We start from the raw sequence: 21,769 nt of genomic DNA on the forward strand, positions 1-21,769 counted from the left end.
TGCCAAAAAGGGAACATTTTTTTTCTGAGAATTTTTTGCTTTTTTATCATTTTGAATATGTATTGGTAAACAACATTTATATATTAGTTGGACATTACATTCACCCTAAAGTGTCTTTAATTTTGCCCACGAGTGAAAATGCAACTGATCGCTTAAGGCGCAACGAAGGATTAGTCCCATATATTCTTCTTCTTCTTGTCCTATTGCTGAAGAGTCATTGGGTTTTATTGAGTGAAGTGCTCAATTACGTTTGAGAGAGGTAGCTTTGCGAAAAAAAGTTTTGTTATTATTAATTCTCTTCAAGTAATTTATATCCAAATGAATTAAACAGAATGTTCCACGGAACAGCGTCCGAAATATGTAGAAAGACAACAACGTGGAAAACAGTGCTGTTTGTTCTTGTAGCATTTTTATCTTCATAAAATTAAAATCGCTCAGAAAGCCATCATTGGTAATTTGTTATAAAATTTTGAGTGAAGCTAGTCGATTATCTTTATCTTAAGAAATATTATTCACCAAATAAAATGTGGAGATTTTTTTTTGTATTTTCGTGAAGATACGCTCCATATCGCATCAATGTTGTTTTTATTCGAAATTGTGGAAATTTGGTTGTAACAAATATTTTATAGCTTACTTCTTCAATGCAAAATATTTCGAAAAACAGTTCTTTGTCTTGTACTACATTTTATTGAGTGAGTTATGTTTCTAAAGTTGGAGACAGAACTTCCATTATTCATTTAACAAGAAGAAAACATGGGAATTATCTTTTATTTACAAAAAATTGCATGCGTTTAGAGTGATGAATGACCAAAGGGTTAAAATCACTCCCTAATAAACAAATATTAATAATAATAATAATAATGCATGCTTTTTTTTTCAAACATTTTCTCTTTAAGAGTGTGAATTGTCTATCTAAAAAACTGGTGTCTAAAAAAATCTGAGATGACTTTTTTTAAATCATTTTTTGGTTTTTTATTATTTAGATATATCGATATATGGAAAAGAGGTTCAAACTGCTGACCTTTTCAAATGATAGTCTGAATGAATTTTCAATAAAAAAGTATGCAAAGTTTTCTAGTGTAGTAAGGCCTACACACTCACAAATGTTCATTAAATCCTAAGAGAACCTTGCCAGCCTCTCAGTCGATTAGTCAAGAATGTGTCATATATTGTATGTATTTACACTAGTAGAGAACTATGAGGATTCGTTTTGAACCGCCAATCAGTAAAAGATTAGAAAGAATCAAAAAAAATTAGTGTTGCCAAAAACGGAACCAAAAGTTGCCAAAATCGGAACGTGCCTGAAACGGAACATGTCAAAAATGGAACTTAACTGTAGTTATATTTTCAATATTTATCTTCCAATTTTCTGGTAGAGTTTAATAGAAACATATAATTCTTTTTTTCTGATTTCGTATATCATTCTACTAAGACGCTCATTTACAAATTTTTCAAATGTATGCATCAATATAACGCCAGAATAAGATTATCTTTCCAGAGTTCAAAAGCAATAACCATTTAGGGCAACTATTTTGAGCCTTAGGTCGAAATTTAGGTCGGTTGGTCAAAAACTTTGAGAAAACTGGCTTAACGTTTTCCAATAGTACCTATTAAAAATTGATATAATGCACATTTAGAAATTTTCCTAACGACTGGTGCGCTAACATCAAAAATCAATCGAGGAAATCTTGAGTTATAAGCGCTTCAAATCTGACACAATTTCGTGACGCGACAAGCTTTCAATATCTCAATTTGTTTTTCTATCTCAAAATTTTGCCAAAAGACGTAGCTCTACGTCAAAAATATAAACACTTGAGAAAAATATCTGGAGATCTGGAGACCAAAATGCTATATTTTAAATTTTGAGTATTTACACTAAAAATTGTGATTTTTTTTTTGAAAACTGATATATGATCACTCGTGGCCTAAAACGGAAAACGTGATTAAAATGAGGTCGATATCTTGTACCGTTTTTGAGTAATGGAGGAAAGCAACCCGCGTAAAAAACGACCTTACTGTAAACGCTAAATTTTGAAAGCAAAAGTTAATTTTTCTTTTGGTATAAAATTAAGGATGTGAGTCAAGTTTTGCGAATGCATTTCCAAATTTATTACCAAGATATTTATTATTTGAAATCACTACTAGAATCATATCATATCACAAAAAGTTGAAATTGATCTCTAAAATTTTTATTACATTTTTTCTAGGCGGGGACCTAGCGTAGTTGGTAACGTATCTGCCAACCACGCTGGTGACCTGGGTTCAAATTGCAACGCCGGCATAGGTGTCGATGATTGTGGGGCGGCGTGATCCACTCACAACCAACCCAAGTTTTGCTCTAAGTCAAAAGTATGGGAGCAGTTCCACAAAGAATGTCCCAGTTTTAATATTTTTATTTAAATTGTCATTTTTGATTTGGCTGAAACTTTGCATAGACGTTGCTACAGGCATAAGATCAGGCCCATCCCCCCCCCCATATAAAAAATCAGGCCCGGATTTGAGGGGGGGGGGCCTCCCGATTCAAGGGGCCCCCCTAGTCCTGGGGCGAACTTTTTTTACACCTTCCAAAACGTTACCTCTAAATGTTTTAAGAAAAGAGGGCCTCAGAGACAAATTTGCCCCGGGCCTCCCGGCGTCTAAATCCGGCCCTGCAAAAGATGCTATTTTGGGCTATTTGTTTAATTTTTCGGAACACAACTCATTTTTGAGAAGCTATTGAAAAATGCTATTTCATAATCTTATAATTTTTTGTTTCAAAAAAATAATTTTTTTTTCTTGATTTCTTCATGATCGGGTTTGATTGTTTAGGTACCTAATCTTTTTTTGTTTTTATAACTAAACTAAAATAATAGAAACCGTTGATAACAATACATTCTCGTGGCTAACAGGTGACATCGTCGTTTATCAATGTTCTGCAAGCTTTTTTTAGGCTTGGGACCATTGTAATAGAAAACGAACAGTAACGAACAGTAAAAAACTCGGCTGTGGAAAACTGAAAAAAATTGTTATCATATTTTTTCTTGATTAAAACAATACAAGCCTGGTCCATACACTCAGGGCCCGAAGTATACAACCCTACGTCCCGGTCCGCGATATCTTGGCCCAACTGAACACTTCATACTTGATGCTGAACTACGGCTATTTGAAAAGCATAAGGGTACCCATTTAACAATTCCAATCAACAGAACCGTCGAAAAAAAAAACATGCTAGTTTTAGTTGTAGACTTGGTTTGAGCTCGTAGTCGGCAGCGAGGGTAAAAAATTTGCCTTAGCTTATAAGAGAAACTAGAAATAAGTTCCAGTTGGCTCCGTTAAACATTATATGCATAGTGCCGTGTCAAATATACGTATTGATAAAAAAAAAGCCTGGTCCATAATGGGTTAAAATGTGCTATGAAACTTAATCTTTAAAAAAATGTCACATTAATCCAAAGAGTTAATCGAACAATTCGTGCTTATTTTGTTTTTTTTATGGCTTACTTTTTACGACTTAGAAAACCCTAGAAAGTTTTTTATACAATTCAAGGTTTTTGAGTTACAAAATTTGGAAAAAAAAGTTTAGCTAAATACATACGCCCTTTCAGAAAGTTGCTCTTGAATCTAAAAAAATTTCCACTCAATTTGGTATGCACTATGATCGACATTAGACTATCGGCAACTTGGCATGAAGTGGCTCTGGTGATACTTATTTTTCCTGGTTTTTCTTCATGATTTTCCAGCACTGTGAATAATTTTTAATTATTACAAGGACCGAAATGGTATATAATAATTACTCTTTTGATTACACTAGCTACAAAAATTGAATGTCTATTCTGAAGTGTTCGGAGTTTGAATGAAAGCGGTATGTTTTTCTGTAAAAAATAGCAAATTTGTATGATCATTATTACACGATGTACGGTAAAGGAGTTGGGATTTTTTAAAATGCCAGATTCATTTTATACTTTTCAATAGAAGGGTTATGAAGTAGGGTATCCCAAAAAAAATCGATGTTCAAAAAATCAAGGTGCTCAGCCCTAAATTGAAAGATAAAGTTATTTATAGCATTTTTGTAGAACATTTCGACTTTCAAAAAAATTGTTCTCAGGTTGCCCAAACGTGATTTGAGAAAAAAATACTTTTTTAGGCTACAAACCCACTCTTTTGCACTTTTTTCAATTCTGTTCGATTCCTAAATTTTTCCATATATTTTTTTATTTTTTTGGAGTTGTTTTTAAATATTTTGCATGGTTCAGTTCAGCATTGCATTCAGACTTTTGACTCCCAGAGCCCATTCAACATCACAAAAAAAAATTTTTTCTAATAATTTTTAGATAAAACCTTACAAAACACAAATAAAAAAAATTTTGATTGAGAACTAAAACTTTCATTGCAAAGCGGGATTTACGATCAAAGTTTACATGCAAAAAGATACTTGATATCTTATCGGGGAGCTGAGATATTGGCATTTTTCTATGTGATGGGAAACTATGCATTTTGACAAATATGGTAAATAACTGTTTTATTTTGGGAGATAAAAAATAACAATGTTCAGAAAACAAATGCATTTTTGGATGGCTGATAACTTAGTAGAAGGTATAAAAATTCGGAAAATTTACGAAAAAAGTTAAAACGGAAATTGTGATTTTTAGTACCTTCTAGTAGAAAACTCAATGTCGCTCGTAATATATAAGAGATAGAAACATGATGTCTTCGGTAAAGTTTCTTGTTTTAATATAACCTAAAACTTTGTCGAAGACACCTTGCGGCTATCTTACTCTGATTAAAAAGTAAATTTCTTATCTCACTCAAAGATGGATTGATTACCTATCTTTCTACATTAAAAGATGCATTTTTGAATATCCTGAAACTTCTCCGAACATACCTTATGGCTATAATCAATATTTGAATCACTATTTAGGAAATTATACGCACAAACGGCAAAATAAAACACTGTACCATGGAGATATTGAGCTTTAGTGGCATTTTTGATAAAATGCATAGTTTTCCATCACATGTATAAACGCCAATATCTCAGCCCCCCGATAAGATATCAAGGAACTATTTCCATGTAAATTTTCGTCTTGAATCCCGCTTTGCAGTAAAAATTTCAGTTCTTGATCAAAGATTTTTTTTATATGGGTTTTTAAGGGTTTTATCTGCAAATTATGAGAAAAATTCACTTTTTTGTGATATTCAATGGGCTCTGTGAGTCAAATAACTGAATGCGATGCTGAACCAAACCATGCAAAATATTCAAAAACAACCCCACAAAAATAAAAAAATATATGGAAAAACTTAGGAATCGAACAGATTTGAAAAAAGTGCAGAAGAGTGGTTTTGTGGCTTGAAAAAGTCATTTGTTCATAAATCACGTTTGGGCAACCTGAAAACGATTTTCAAGAAAGTTGAAGTGTTCTACAAAAATGCTATAAATAACATTATCTTTCAATTTAGGGCTGAGCACCTTGACTTTTTCAACATCGTTTTTTTTGGGGTAGCCTATTACGAAGTTTTTTCTTTCAATTCAGTTCCTACACCAATTGTTAGATCCTTTAGTGTAGTCATTTTCGAGCAAACATATGAATTGTGCATCATTTTTTGTTGCTGCTGTGAATTAAATTCTTTTTTTTTTAATTTTCAAGACTTTGATGGTACAACATGAATGACACATAAAAAATCAAATGTAGAAAAATTTAAAGTTAAAATATGTCAGATGATCGTAAATCAATGATCATAAAATTTGAATTGCAAATCTTAAGCGATCAGGAACCAATGCAATTAGTGGCTGTACTTTATTTAGTGTCGTGCATGCACTTGAAAAAAAAACCCTATCAATCTCCACGTCGATATTCTGCTGTTGACTCTGTGGCACTTGTTTCCACTCTTTCGAGCTGCCAAGCATCATCTATGTGACATTTTCAAGCGACAGATTAAATGTGCCTCACGTGCTCATGCACTTCGATGGGATTGCGCCGTAGCAAGCAGTCTTCATTTACCGTTCCAAGCGACTGAAGGCTCGATGAGTCGTATTAAAACTGCATTACGGGATTATTCCTCGTTTCTGAACAACGCAAAAAAAAAAAAAAAAACGAACGAGCGATTGTGTTCGCTTCGGTGGTCGTTAGTAAACACTCTCAAAAAAGTTTACACTGATCGCTCATTCGTTTGAAATCAGTTTCGAAAATTTACTGATGTGATAGATTAGTTACACCTGCAAATTTTCGGCCAGAAAAGTCGTAAACAACAATTTCAACCAGAATAGAACCAGTAATTGGAGAATCAAACTTTCGCGAGTGTTTAATCTATCGTAGCTAACACGTTCAGTAGTGGCTGATGAAGATCTTTTTCTACAATAAATTATTCAATTAAATCAATAACCACTAGTTGAAAAGCAACTGCAAACTAACTAATGGATAAGATACGTGTTTAACGAACCGATTTCATAAGTTGACAATTCTGACAGTTCTAGCACCATAAATCTAGATTCTTTTCGATTGACCTTGGAGAAACCTACTGAATTGGTTAGTCACCACCATGCATCACTTTCAAGCAACCAAAGCAACTATAAATCTGAGTACTTTACCCATTAAGTCTGATTTTTTATCGACCGAGCGACGATTATTTTCCAGTGAGCTCATATAAAATGGTCTAGTTTTGCGACCTGACCTAGGATGGGGCGCCCACGGGCGTGTTTTACATGTCCCTCGGAAGGACCGAACCGTCGATAGTGGCAAATTACCACCGGCAGTCGGGAAAGACAACACACCATTGATGGTGCTGATCTGTTGTAGAAGTAAAAATCTCCGTAAATCGGAGAACAAAATAAGGCATCTTACACGCAAGATGATGTCGTATATATCATGACTACGGTTCATATTCAAGCAAATTTATGGCTATTTGTCAAAACAAAACAAAGACGTACGTAAGACCGCTCTCCAAATAGGTTCTCTTGTATTTGGATCGACTGATGAGGTAATTGGTGAGGAAAATATTGGTCAATGCTAACCACTGTCTAGTTCCCGCCACGGTGAATCGCAGCAAATTCGACCACTCGAGAAACAATAAATCGTTTGTGCGACGAGAACTCACAGTTTGCTATTTACACAGTATGGGAATGTTTCAAAACTCGATCAATTTTTTCTTATCGAATGAGCGAACCAACTAAAAAAGTCTAGATTGCTTGATACGTTAAGGGAAAAAGTGAAAACATTTATGTTAGGCGCTTGTAGTATGGAGCAATTCTGCAGCAATTTGTCACCTATCTCGCGCATTGGCAAATACCACTCTAGAAGCATCAATTAATCCAATCGATCGAGCGCCATCGGAAATCGTGCTTCCAAGCAGCTCCTTATAAGCCTATTATCGATTATCATAAAAACCATTCGCGAGTTGGCTTTTAGCAGCGGTCGTCCGTCCGTTAGTCTGTCGATCGCGCGATCGATTTATTTACATTTCTAATTCGCGAACACGTTGTGACGACGACCGACCGTCAGCGGAACGCAATGACACCGGCTAAGCCGCCTGCCTCCATCCAGCAAGGCGCCGAAACCGAGCATGGAGAATAGGCGGCCATCCGACCCGACCGTACTCGTGCTGCCCATATCAGGTTGGCATCCCCCTACGTACGCATTTTTGCTCTCTATACTCGGGTGTCACAGCACACCCGAGGAAGCGTTCCCGTCGCGTATGTCGAGTGTGCAACGGCGCTGGTGGCCATTCCGAAACGAACGTAAACTGATAAATAATTCCTTTTATTGGAATAAAAACGAAATATGCTTTGCATAAATCAGTCGATAGCCATGAAAATATTGACTGGGTGCCGCCTGTGTTTTGCCATGAAATCAGCGTTTAGCTGCGACATTTCGCGCAAATTAGCAGCAATGAAATTAAAACTAGCTGCTAAGCGATGGGATCGATTATCCGATTTCCATTTCTGTTCTGCTACTGGCAGGTGCTTTCCATCTGATACGCGAAGTAAACAATCGCAGCCTGTATTCCGCACGAGGTAGGAGAATAGAAACAACCATAAACAGCCGAATTCAATAACTTTTCGCGTGACTCACAACAACGTTTAGCGATGACAGACACAATGAATTTGGCTTGTTGGAAAGAAAGTGTCTCTGTTTCAGCACTCCCGCGTTACGAATCTAGCTGCACAGTACCGTAGAATTTTGCCCTTGGTTTCCCTGACCTTTGACAAAAGAATAACTTGGAATTGTGGCTGATACTATTGAAGGGAATAAACACGCCATAGTAAGCGCTCAAGCGGCGTTGTTAAGATGCGTGTTTTTATCGTTCCTATAACAATAGCAACAGTGACTATACACAGATGTAAAATAACATAATTTATGATTATTTTATGAAGTCATGTCTCCTACACTTGGCAGGTCAGTTCTGTGTCGGTCAACGTTGTGTGCTATCTTATATTTTTCACAAATTAGAAACATTAAGTAATATCAACAACCTTGGACTAGGGTTACGTAACCTGTTCTACAAAAGCTGGAATTACCGCACTATTTTCAAATGCTGAAATATCGATATATTGCAATCAAAAACCGGTTTTCGTTGGCATTCCTTTCTACGCATAGCAATTTTTCAAATAATTTTCAAGGAACCTGTCTTGACCGTCACACTTTTACAGTGGAGGTCGAGTTTATTTGATTTATTTCTAATCTGATCGCGTTCTATCAATAAAAGCCTTTGTTGTTTTTTTCATGAACAAAATAGCATGATCATTTATAGGTTTTAAAATTATTGCTGCTTAAATGGAGTCAAAAAGTTTGTGTTTTCCTATGGTGTAAATTTACCAAATATACAAAAAAAAATAACACACGAAAATGTTATGAACAACCTTTGGAGAGAACCACACATTTTTCTTTTCGGAAGGTTTTCTTCTTTTAATATATATTTTTTCAGGAATCTTAGTTCTACTCAAATCTTGATTTTGGGAAGGTTACAACATCAGACAAGTTATTCGTTGTGCAATCTGCATACCTGCGATTCTGGCTGAAACTGGTTTGCGTGCGAAGTTAAAAAAATATTATTATTATTTAACCATGAACTATGATATGAAATGCTTATCAATTGCAATTACGAAGCTTACCTGTACGTTCACGTAACAAAGACGTGTCACTTTTTTAAAGTGCACCAATGCACAAATGGTGCCGTAATCGGTTCCGCTCTCTCCTAGCTTGAAATGTTTTGAACCACAGCTTTGCTCGCTGCTGCTGATCGTTTCGAAGTTACAATTATTGCCAACGTTGTACAACTAGTTCATAAAGACTATAGTTCATAGTTTGTTTCTACTTTTGTCGTAATTTTGATATTTTGGTTTTATTCTGCAAAAACAAAAAAATGAACTAAAGTCGAGATGCAAAATAGACAATATTCGCTTTCCCCTAACAATTTAGTTTAGTTCCCTTGTTGTTAAAGCCTGCTCTCTCTTGAATCTGCGGTGCTTTCAACCGGGAACTGTGCAATCCGACCTGACAGAGATAAACTGCAAAACCCCCTTGGCAATCCCGTCCATTCAACCATCCATCCATCCAGCCGGCCACCCAGCTATTCAAGCAAACACAGCACAATACCAGGGCGCGCACAGTCCATCGTCATCGCTGATCGCGAGCGTAGCCACGTTAGAAGAACCGCCATCCAGGCACTTGTAGCTGACGGCTCCACTTGGAGCAGGCGAGAACAACTTCGCACACGACACAGAGTCGTACCTACGCTTGACGGCTCTTACCGGAGACACAATAAGAATAACACTGGCCTGACTTGCCGGCTTCAGTTATGAATGAACTTTTGATTGGATTACATCGCTTCGACGTCGCGGTCTCTGCTGCTGTCCGGTATCAGCGCGCGTAACGCTTGCAATACGCAATATATACAACACTCAGACAAATTGGCCACCGCCATCGGATCGGATCTCATCTGCAGGCCACGCAATCTAGGGTATCGGATTACGTACGTACAGACCGCTAGCCGGTGCACTTTTAGGTGTCGGATCGATCGTGTTTCTAAGCCTCCGGAAGTGTCCGCGGTGTTAAGGGTGGTGGGCGAAGACACTAGTGAAAGTAACTTGCTGGAGGAGATAAACGTGGGCTTCTGTGCGATCTCCAGTGCCGACCGTTTGGAAAGCGATTTGAATAGCGCTCAAGTTTCGGCCCCGTGCCATTAAAACAAATTGTGAGAAAGTAAAAAGTATAAAGTGTACGGCTGTAAGCCTCTGTGAGCCACAGTGCAATTCAATTACTGGCCAGCCAGGCAGTGTGCTAGTCTCTTTATGCAATAACTGCAAAACGTGGTCTACCCGCGGCGTTGTGTTTATTTTTTTGGGGGAATCACAAGTTCATAACCATGGCAACCGACATTTTGGCGTCCGATTTTGACACCCGGCTACGGCTCAAGACGAAAACCGTTGGAGCCGAGCGAATCAAGCGGGCCAAGGATAACAATGAGGACATCGCCGTGCTCAGCATGTTTCTGCCGGGAGCGACCGCTGCCAAGGAAAACGCCACCTTCCGGTGCCATCTCGGGATGGAATGTATGCTGGGAGATTGCCGTGATACGACACCAGGTAGGAATTTCGAGCGATTTGCTTTGTTCGAATTGCGGTCGCGGATATTCGTGTGATTTGCAGAATTTATTATTATTTTACGACTGTCTCGCTTAACTTCATAATTTTGGTTTAAATGCATCATGAGTTAACAAATTCACTGTAATAGTTTGTTCTTGTTGTGGTTGCAGAACCTCCTCCCAAAGTATTCACTAAACTTTGCCCTCATGAATTTAAATCAAATTGATGTCCTATAAAAACAGTTTATAACAATCTCGGTTTAAGCTTCGGTTCCGAAACTGAGGAATTTCATGAATATTTATACAGTATCTTACAACTATTGATTCAAAGTTCATGAAATTAGTTTCACATGCCATTTTTAAGGGTGTTATAGTTATATGCCCTCAAAATGGGCCTTCCATGGGACATACCATATAATACGGGTATTTTCAGAACCGGGATGAGATCTAGGGACCGTAAAACGACCCCGACGCCATTTTGAAATTTGAGATGGTAACTTCCAGTTTCCGGAAAATATCGAAAATTGACCAAAAATCACCTCATATGAGTAGTTTCAGAAACGCAACGATTTCCGGAGATCTGAGAACGACCACAGAGACCATTTTTGATTCTAAAATGGTGACTTCCGGTATCTGAAAAGAACCAAAATTGACCGGTTCTCTGACGAAACAACGCTCCTAATTTGACAGAGCAAAAATCCAGTGAAATTCTTGTAAATTGCTCATCCGCGCACGCAAGAAAAATAAAATAAATTGCTCGGCGATCAATTGAGCATTGCGTTACCGTTCTCATCGCTCTGGGGTGCGGCAAAAACAGTATAAAATCGGACTTTCTGCCGAATACGCACCCATGGTGAGTTGTGAATCTTCCTATAATATTAAATTCGAAAACGGTTAGGATGTGGCTTCAATGTGAACCTAAATGTTTTGATTTTTGGCCAACTTCTCTTCTAGTAAAGGAGAAGCTAACGAAAACTACTCCCTCTTAAACTGAGAGAGCAAATAAATGATTATCTCTAACAGGTGATGATAAAGAGTGAAAAGGAACTCTGCGACTGAAATACTCTACGCCTAAATGTGGATAATTACTCACTCTGTGTGAGAGAAAGTCTAGTTCTCCAAGGGGTTTGGTATGTAGAAGAGAACTTTCGGGCAAAAATCAAGAGAACGGAAGAAGCCTGTCAATAAACCACAAAGAAAGACACTGAAAAATAAAAAAGGGGTTAAACAATACCAATAGCGGCTTATAATCAGCAACTTATAGAAAAATTATTCCAACACATAGAAAATAATATGCTAAGTGGGATTAAATGGGGGGTTTATTCAAATGTTCAACATGCTATTAGATTTTTTTACGTAGAGCTACGTCTCTCCGGAATTTCGGCTGCATACGGATGTAGAATGAAAATCTGAAAACGGGAGAAGAGAAAAATATGTCCAGTTTCAAATGCTAATAAGTCTTTAATGGATTCGTTTTTGCAGCAATAGTTTGTAAAATCATCTATGCATTCGATTGGTCGCTCAATGCTTGCTTACCCTAGCACGGCTGACAGAATTATACACTTAGTAAACCGGGCATGCAGGCTTTAGGCTCTATAAAAGCCTGTCTCTGCTCAAACCAGTCAGCGGTAGTTGCGTCAGCGTCAGCGGTAGTTGCAGCAGCAAAAAATCGGTACATCGGCCGGCACTTCCTCCAATGAAAAGCTGCCGTATTTTGACAACACAGAAACGTTTTGTGATGCTATCAATCAAAATCTTGGGGCCGTCAAATTTTTGGAGTGAAACCAGCTTTCCACTGTGTTATCAGAAGAATTCCTTAATTCTACTTTCGGAGATAGTACAGAGATACATCATATACGAATCAAATCCGACAGCAAATTATTCTTTTGAGGACAAATTAAATACCTAATTAAGGAGTTAATATTTTCTCGTTCATTCATTACGCTTTATTCAAAATGTTGGAACTCCTTCAGCACGAACTGATTTTTTTTCTTCAGCAATATGCAACACCACCCAGTAGCGTAATAAAATGCTGCGTAACTGACAGCGACATTCTCTGTTATCTGTTTCCGTACGACACTAAAACGCGTAATCGAGCTTCGAAAATTGTTTATATCAAGAGATTCTGGATTTTTACGCGCGCTTGAGGGTTTCGCAAGGAAATGCCTCAAAAGGGTTTTTTCCCGCCCAACTTCATTAAGAACTAAAAAGTCGAATGAAGAATGAATAAATACAAATACAGGGTGAGAAAAAAATATTCTTGTTCAATGTTTTAGTCATAACTTTATTCTTTCAATATCAAACAACAACATATTTATACAAAATGTAGAGCCATTAGCATGGTTTGTAATATTTACATCACGGACTCGAATTGTCCACCCTTGGCTTCAACGCACGCCTTCAATCGTTTGGGGAAACTGTCGACGATGAACGATAGTTTTTCCACAGATATAATATCCCAGGCTTTGGTTAGACTAGCTTTCAAATGGTCTAATGATTTGTGTGGTTTAGTACAGGCTGTGGATTCAAGAATAGACCAAACGGAATAGTCCAATGGATTTAAATCAGGAGAGTTTAAAGGCCATTCGTCTTTAGTCAGATATCTCGGAAAAAGTCTGCTACAGAGTTCCAGTGTTTTTTTCGTTCCATGCGATAGAACCCAATCTTGTTGTAATGTCCATTTTTTTTTTCAAAGGTGGCGGGAAAATCTGCAAACAGACACCTGAGAAGAGAACTCAGGGTGTGGGGATTAGACTAGGGGAGAGATGCTGGGGTAGTTACACTCCCCCAGACCCCTACTGATCCCTGTCCCGACCCACTAAAACCCCTCCAGTCTCCAGCCCTGGTCTTCCCGGAACGACGGTTAAGTATTACGTCGGGAAGTGGCTTTGGTGCGTGATGCACCCTCTTTACTCTTATAACCTCCTAGCTAACTACCTGGAGACTGGTAGTTAGCTACCACTGGCGTGTTGGTGATTGACCCGCCACACACGTTGTAGCTCCAGGACAATCTGGGAGGCGGCCGCACAGGCCGCGTTCCAGATGTCCGGGTCGTCGCACATCCTCCGGACTAGATTGTCCGGAGTAGTGCCAGGCCCGCTCACAGCCATCATGTTGCTCCTCGCTCTTACGAAACGGGGGCATACGAAGAAGACATGCTCTGCAGTCTCCTCCTCTTCCACGCACTCGGGACACATGGGGGACCCCGCGTGCCCGAACCTATGCAGATATTGCCTGAAGCAACCATGGCCTGACAGGATCTGTGTCAGGTGGAAGTTCACCTCGCCATGCCGCCTCCCGACCCAGCCGGATATCTCCGGTATAAGTCGGTGCGTCCATCTGCCCTTTGTGGAATTAGACCATTCCCTCTGCCAACGGAGCATCGAGAATGACCTTCTGGTGCCTCGTATGCCCCTTGTGTCACGGTGGTCGAAGCACTCTCTGTCCTCCTTGATGGCGATGCTGATAGGTAGGTAAGCTCATTTCAACATCTGTCAAATCTTAGTTATACACTGAAACAAAAAACACGGATAACTATTCTTCACCCTGTACAAATACAAAAACTGCAATCCCTAGTTATGCAAACACTGTTCTATTGAAAATGGTCAAGCCTTATTGATCCGCAGATTTCAGCTCATCTGAGCTGTTTAATGTTCGCTTCCCTGATACAGAATTGTATAGCTAATCGTAAAATGCACTTTCGGGATTATATAAAAGCCTGCTTCTGCTCAAATCAACCGTTTTACTAGTAGATTACTAGTATATAGTATAGTATATTACTAGTATAGTATATTACTAGTAGATGGCCACTAGGATGGTCCCAACATAGTAGTAGCGGGTAGCCGAAGCGGCAACGACACTTTCTCCAGTAAAAAGCTGTCTTCGTGTGGTAGCAGCTGCATCAGCGCTAGGTGCATTAGCCGGCAGTTTCTCTAGAAAAAATTTGTCGTATCTTGGCAACACACATTCTAATTCTAATTTCCACTGTCGGGGTAGCACAGAATTACAATCAGCATCATATCCAATATTAAATTGAACAACTAAATATGCTTTTTAGAACAAACAAACAAATGAATTGAAGATCGAATATTTTCTCGTTTTGCGCTAGAATTGAAAGTGAAAAGTTTTTTGACTGTTGAAACTTGTTTAAGTCGCATCGTTCCATTCCTGTTCAGTGATGTCATATTTAAAAGTGCTAATTGAAATTCGCTAGCACTTCCACTCCTCTTTTGCACTCAGTTTCATGATTATGTTTGCAAGTAATGTCACAAACACACCTGAAAAGAGCAAAACAATGATCGCAGTGGTCCAAATCATACAAAAAATGTGACAAACAACCTTATCCAGTTCTACATCTATCTTACGGTCGTGTATTTGCATACAACCCTTCTGTTGTAAACTTCAACGGTACTGGGCATTTTAGAAAATGTTATGAAACAAGAATTACAAAATATCAGTGGATCAAAGGCCGCAGAGAAATTGCTTAAGAAAAATTCCATTTATGTCTCTGAAGACTTTACACACTTCCGACTTGGCTAGGTGCACCAAATTCATAGGAATGGTTATGAAATCGTACCTACACTGGAAATAAATCGCACGCTTATCCCTAATGCTCTATACATATGAATGCCAATAAACGAACCCAATCATTCTACCATGTCGACTTTTATCGATCTCTATTAGAATCCAATTTTGACGTGTTGTGGCATTTGACGTGTTTAAGCACTGAAATCTGAGTGTAAAGAGATTGATTTCGGTATGCATGACATAGCAAACCGAGTACACATGATTTTGTGCTGTGAACTGAACCGCAAGTGTATTCCACGTAGATATAAAATGTTTCATCTATTAGCACAGATGTAAGTAAAATCCACTATTTTCCTTTATGAGCTCGAGGAATTTTGTTTTTCCACTTTTGTCAAGGAAACACTTGAGATAGAATGATCAGAAAGGTTTTACATAGAGCTCAAACTGAGAACAAATGGAAGATTATAACTTTTCAGCCGCTCCTGTGAAATATGATGGATGGATGGCGGAAGTGTTTAAAGTCTTCAGAGACTTGAATGAAGTTTTCCCACAATCAAACGAAAAAGTGAAGAACCCGGCGAGCACTAACGAGCTCGCTTGGAGCACCAAAATTCACAAAAAAGGTTAAAATTCCATAAGCTTTCTGTGTTGACCAGTGTAATTAAGGCATTGGCGGTCATGGGTTGACAATTCAGAACCAAATTGCAGTGCTTAATATTTGAGTTATAATGAGAATGCCTAGATGATGAGTGTAATGCCTAGAGTATTCGATTTTAAAGGTACGCCATAATTATTCAGTAAAAAATGGGGCCCCAAGTGTGAACCTAGGGGAACATTGGATAGAACTTGAAAACGGTTACGTAGAGATGGTCGGGTTTAATGTTTTTCAAACCCGTACCTGACCCGAACCTGAATTTTTTTTTCGGTCGAAACCCGAGCCCGACCCGACCCGAAACTTTTTTTTCGTTCAAACCCGAACCCGACCCGAAACCCGAAATTGTGAATCCCGAACCCGAGATTTCATAGATTTCATAGTCGAGTTTCGGGTTTTCATACCCAAACCCGACCTGAGCCCGACATTTTCAAACCCGAACCCGACCCGACCCGACCCCAAAAATATTTTTCTCACAAAACCCGAATAAATTTTCGTACAATTTTAAATGTCTGGTTTTTGTTTGTGGATTATATTTCGATCACAAATTAAAAATTTTGATGCAATTTATATCAAAAGTCATCTTAGGGAACACATCTCTACATGTACCCAATTTCGAGATAATTTCAAAAAAACATTATATTTTTTTAGTTTATATATTACATACACCTGTTTTATATGTTCATCACCTACAACCTTAACAGTTTTAAAAATATAATTCAATTCCCAACAACTTGTTTGAAAACTTTTCTTTTCTTGGCCTAGCGTTCTAAACTTTGCGCTATCATCCATACAACGTCAAATGCAAAATAGAATGATTTATACGTACTTGATGGTAACGGGTTATGAATATTGAAAACTTCGATACAAACATCTCAATAATGGAGCAATCCCGCTTTAGCCTAGAAATATTCATGGAATTCACATTAATCTTTGCTACAGCCACAGTTGTCACTGGTTCTCCACCTTACAAACGAGCGAGCCAAACTTTGAATCATCCTTCCCGATTTGGAGAACAAAAAAAAGGTCCGAAGCAACATACCAGAAAAACAAACACTCCAATTCCCAGCATTGTAGGCTAAGTAGCAAACCGTCAAATTTCGCAAACAAACCCTGTCTTCCGTGGTTGCAGTTGGTGCCACATTTCGTCGGAATTGTTTGGAAAATTTATGCAAAATCTGCCGCCTCTGCGAGCCGATTTCAAAGGCCCGTGACGCCCGTCTGTTTGATCTTCACGTGCTGGTACCCATATCGTATGTGTCACACATGTGCGGATTCGATTTTTTTTGTTATTTTGCTTGCCGAGATCAGGGTGGAGCGGCGCAAAGTTCCAACACTACTCACTACAAGGTTTCTCAAACTCCGTCGATCGACGACGATGACGACGACCGACGCCCAGACACAGCCATCAGGTGGCGTGGCGGTAACAGCCTGCTCCTCCTTTTGCTGCTACTTGCACTTACTTGCACACGACTTTTTTACATTCCTTCTTATTTTTATTGTGCGCAAAAATTGAACCGGAGCGTGGGCGATCATCATCGATCGCTTGTCGCAAGTTCACGTTTGCGGAACGGCGGAAATATTTACGGCCATCGCTCAGCAGCTCATTAGTTGTCGTTCAACTTGTCTGTCTGCCAGCGCGCGGCGTGGTACACAGGCAGTTCCCATGAGGGTTTTCACATTCATTATTATGGTCACAGACAGACCTCTGCGTGCCCGTAGTTGTCCCGAGTCAAAAGGTCGAATGTAACTCGTCAACGGTCGGCCCATTAAAGGCATCACTCTAAACGGTCATTGATTAATTGAACTTGTTTGCGTCGGTTTTAGAAGAAGTTCTGTTAATATTGAGTGCAACGATTGTAGATGTTTTTCAGCGGCCTTCATTCGTTCTGAATGCAAAATTCGATCAACGCGTACTTATCGGGAATCAAACAAGTGTCGGATAATAAAATGCATTTTATTGTTGCTCCCATTGCTACCTTCAACTTGGTTATACTCTTTTTTATTGCATGCGACATTAAACTTTTTCTGCTCGTTTTTTTTCTCACTAAAGCTGAATGCTTATTGATCAAACAGTGCACGAAAAACAACCCGCAGGCGGAATAAAAAACGCACCGCTCCCGGAGAACACGTAATTTGCGAACCGGAAGAAAATAACCGTTCAATTTGCTGGCTTTTTTTATCGTCAATTGATTGTCTGGTTATGATAAAGTTGGATGCAGTTAAAAGAGCAATTGAATTTTTAACTGCTCGGAGATATTGGTATTGATGGTATTAAATTGATAGCCGCTCAGCAAGCAAATTGATACTACTGAAGTGTACTACTGTAGTCAAAAATTGATATTGAACGAACATTTGAAAACTCACATTTTTTTATCTACGGTGCGGCACTTCATTGGCATTTTGTCCGCTACTATTGCCCTAGTTTATAGCGAAAAACAAATGCACTAAACATGTGCACTTAGATTTACAACAGTGACTACTATAATAATTAGCTTAAAGAGCTTCTTAGGTAATGATTGATAACGCACTTTCATGGCCGTTGACAAGCAAAAAATGAAAAACAACGTTGAACATAAATAAGTTTTTTTTTTGGTGAAACTCATTATTTAGATGTATCTATATTAATACGAAGGTTTAAAAGCTTCAGTCCTTTTCTTAGACTAGTTCAAATAACACCTATTAAGTTTAATTGAATTATGAGAGGGTGCTGCCAGTAGACGAGTTGGCGCAAAATCCGTTAAATAAGAAAATTAAGTAACACTGCTTTAATGGTCATAAATCGTAAGAAATCCTCAGATTTCCAAAAATATCAATGCTTTGAAATTAGGTTAGCAATGTGAAATCTATGTTATCTAGATAGAAATGCGAAACGTTAACAACAGTTTGTAAAAAAATAACTTCCAAGGTGGGGGAAACCAGCTTAAAAGCTGGAAGCCTCTTTAATAAAGATATAAAAAAAACTTTCAAGGTGAAGTCGATTAATCGAATTTATGTAAAGTGTAAACATTGAAATCCGGAATTCACAAATTTAAGGCAAAATAACAACCTGAATCTTTTAGAGTCTCAAAAAAATGTTGCTAATTTAAAGTTGCCATAATGTTGACTGGTCCAGTTTATTGTTTACCGTAAAAGACAAACTGGTTGTTAACAGTGCAGGTTTTTTAGAACAAAACGAAGAAAAGAACTCGAATGCAATTTAAGTAGAACATTGGTGAGAGCAGAAATATGAATAATGCAAATAATGCGCGGCTTATTTCCGTTGCTTTTTGATCATCATCCTAAATTAACATTTTTAAAAGCAAAATGATTCCTACTGCTCAGCTCACGACTTCTTTCGCAGGCTGGACAGGTTTACAGTGAACTAATCGTAACCGGTCACCCAAAACGCCTTGAGGGGTTATATACCTTTTTAGTTTTCATAAAACCGGAAAAAAATTTATTACATTATCTTCAAATACAGCATCTTGAGAAAATTTCCACAAATTTTCATAAAGATCTGAGCAATAGGAAGAAAGTTAGAGCGATTTGCAACGCGACTCGCCACGGCCGCCGAACCTAAACTTGAAACTTTACACGCGATTATCTCGGAATAGTTTTTTCCGGAAATCCTGATTGCGGAAAAACTACTGAACCGATTTCCTTCATCTTTATTTTTAAATTTTCGTTATAAAATTCGCCGGTCCTTGAACGATCGCTTTTTGAAACATACAATTACATTTTGCCGCAAAAAAAAATTTTAATGCAATTTTTTGCACTCAAAACGTGCAAACGTGCAGGCACACTTCTAAACTAATGAAATAAAAAGAATTTTTTTGATTCCGGTTGATCCGCTGAGATCACCGCAAGCCTCTACAAAAAAATAGCGTTTCGGGGAAACGGCCATTACTCCAGTAACAATTGGTATATCCCAAAATCAAACGTATTTTCTTGTTGTTGATAAACTGTACTTTCATAAAAATACCACTTTGATGCAATGAAAATGGTGCTATGCACTTAAAAATAAATTCAAACTTCCCTCATTTTTCACGACCAAAAAGGTATATAACCCCTTAAGCTGCTGCGGGTCATCGGCAAATCGCCAGAAACCGTTGACTGCTAATACTGGTGATGTTTTTCTGCAGTCAAAACCACGGGGATTTTCGAACACGCGGCTGATTGAACTTCAGCCAGAGGAAATGGCTCACTTCATAATTTAAAATGCAAATTCAGTTCGCATTTCGTCGGAGAGATTAAGCGCGATTGCGGGGAGGGAAGAAATGTTGGAACATTGAGGTTGTCACCCGCCACAATGCAGTTTGATTGCAGATCGTTTGTAAATAAATTATCGACAGTATCTCCACACGGCAAAGGCACAGGTGTAGGCGGTTTCCACACTAGACAAAACTGAAGGAAAAAAAAAGTTTGCTCATGTAGGTATAGCATGTGGTCTAGTTTCAATTTTCGAGAATCGCTTTTTAAGCATGATCGATTGAGCATCCCACGCATCACTAGGATAGTTACCCTAATGGGGAGGCTTACGGACTGTGACCCAACGATTTACCTAATGACAAGCAAGTTTCTGAATTTCTTCGAACAGCAACCGACCAGAAGCCTTGAACCTGCATGATTCATACATCATCAGACAGCCACTGGATAGTACACTTACGTACGAATATCAGCAAATCGTTCGTAAAGCTCAACGGTTCAAGTGCTTCTCGCGGACTGCCGGTCTTCTGTTGTTGCGCGTTATCCTCGCTTTATGCCCACGCAGATAGCATCTCACTCAGCAGAAAGTAGAAAACAACGCCGTATAAAGCCAACCGGAGTTTATCAGTTTGCTTCGCATGCGACGTTTCCTAAACACAGCCGTGCGCAGGGGTTGGGGGAGAAAAACGAGGATTAGGGTTCAATTCCCTCCTAGAGGAAAAATAGAACAAACTAAACTTTGTTGATACTTTATATATTTATCGACACTGTCCTACAATGCAATAAATGCCATTTCGTTCAAATTTGGAACAAATTATTGAATCCCCCTGCTCAAGGAATAAAAAAACAATAAGATACAAAGAATGAATAAAAGTAATTTAATTTTAGGTAAACTAATGTAGACTAACCACATTCACTGTCTGCTCTGAAGAATATTTTTTAACTCTCTCAGATCTAAAATATAAATCAAGCCACTCAAAACAACCTTAACTTCTTTCAAACTGAGAACAGACGAAAATGCAATTTCAATCATCAAAAAGTAGGCGATTGTATCAAAGACTCAACCGCATTACCGACGTAGAACCACGCAACTATTAACAAATGCATTGTTTAGAGTGTTTCATCAATGAGTCATAACATCTACTATTGCTTGCTCAAATCAAGAAACTATTCGTTGAATAAACACTGGGAGTCTACTGTATGAGAATAATACAACACTTTGCACGTTTTGTGCCGTGATGGAGTACAAAAGGAAGCTTCTCATGGTTGTGTAAAATTCCATATTTGTCAACCTATTTCACCTAAGCAATACCTCAAATAGTCACGATGGCAACAATCCACGTACTTCTAACGTGTTTTTGGACGGCCGCGGCAGATTTTGGTAGCTAGAATCTAGCACAGAATGCTTGCTTGTTTTATTGCAAAGCTCCAATGCGGGGAAGAAGGCCGAAGCGCTCAACCGGCAGATCGAAACATTTACTGCTCTCGTGCTGCTGCTGAGATATGTAATCAATGAGCAAGTGATTTGTTTGAGCTGAAAGCAAGTTCGAAAAGCCAGCTGATACAGGTACTTATGTGACGTCACACCCGGCGCAGAAAATACCCAATGTTCCGTCACGTATGATTTTGTCATACGGTTCATTTTAGCTTAGTCCGAAAGAAAGTAAGCCTTCTGTTGAATGTAATGAAAACAGGTTGAGTGTAAACCGGGACACGACCGTCTCTCGTTGTCCCCTTAAACAAGATCATTTGTGAAGAAAGCAGGAAAGATCTTGAAGAAAGACCGCGAACGGTTCTGCAAAGCCAACGTTGGCGAAACATTTGGTTTCCTTGACAGAAGACCGCGAA

At 38.5% G+C, this 21,769-nt stretch overlaps 1 protein-coding gene and 1 long non-coding RNA gene across 9 annotated transcripts in view; one reads left to right on the forward strand and one right to left on the reverse strand.

Moving 5' to 3' along the window:
• The window catches only part of LOC129725539 (four and a half LIM domains protein 2), a 356,638-nt gene that overhangs the window by 318,693 nt on the left and 16,176 nt on the right, over positions 1-21,769 (forward strand). The window contains exon 1 of one of the 8 annotated variants that reach the window (XM_055681515.1): positions 10,300-10,555. The exons of the other annotated variants lie outside the window; for them this stretch is intronic. Within the exon in view, the coding sequence (XP_055537490.1) occupies positions 10,336-10,555 (220 nt within the window). The 5' untranslated portion in view covers positions 10,300-10,335. Of the gene's footprint in view, positions 1-10,299; positions 10,556-21,769 lie in introns of those variants that run through there. 8 annotated transcript variants of the gene reach the window in all.
• LOC129725546 (uncharacterized) lies at positions 8,628-9,505 on the reverse strand. The gene is made up of 3 exons (XR_008728105.1): positions 9,383-9,505; positions 9,083-9,317; positions 8,628-8,991 (listed from the first exon to the last, which is right to left on the reverse strand). It is a non-coding gene; the product is annotated as an uncharacterized LOC129725546 (long non-coding RNA).

The sequence above is a fragment of the Wyeomyia smithii genome, chromosome 2 (genome assembly GCF_029784165.1).
Source record: "Wyeomyia smithii strain HCP4-BCI-WySm-NY-G18 chromosome 2, ASM2978416v1, whole genome shotgun sequence".
Taxonomy (NCBI): domain Eukaryota; kingdom Metazoa; phylum Arthropoda; class Insecta; order Diptera; family Culicidae; genus Wyeomyia; species Wyeomyia smithii.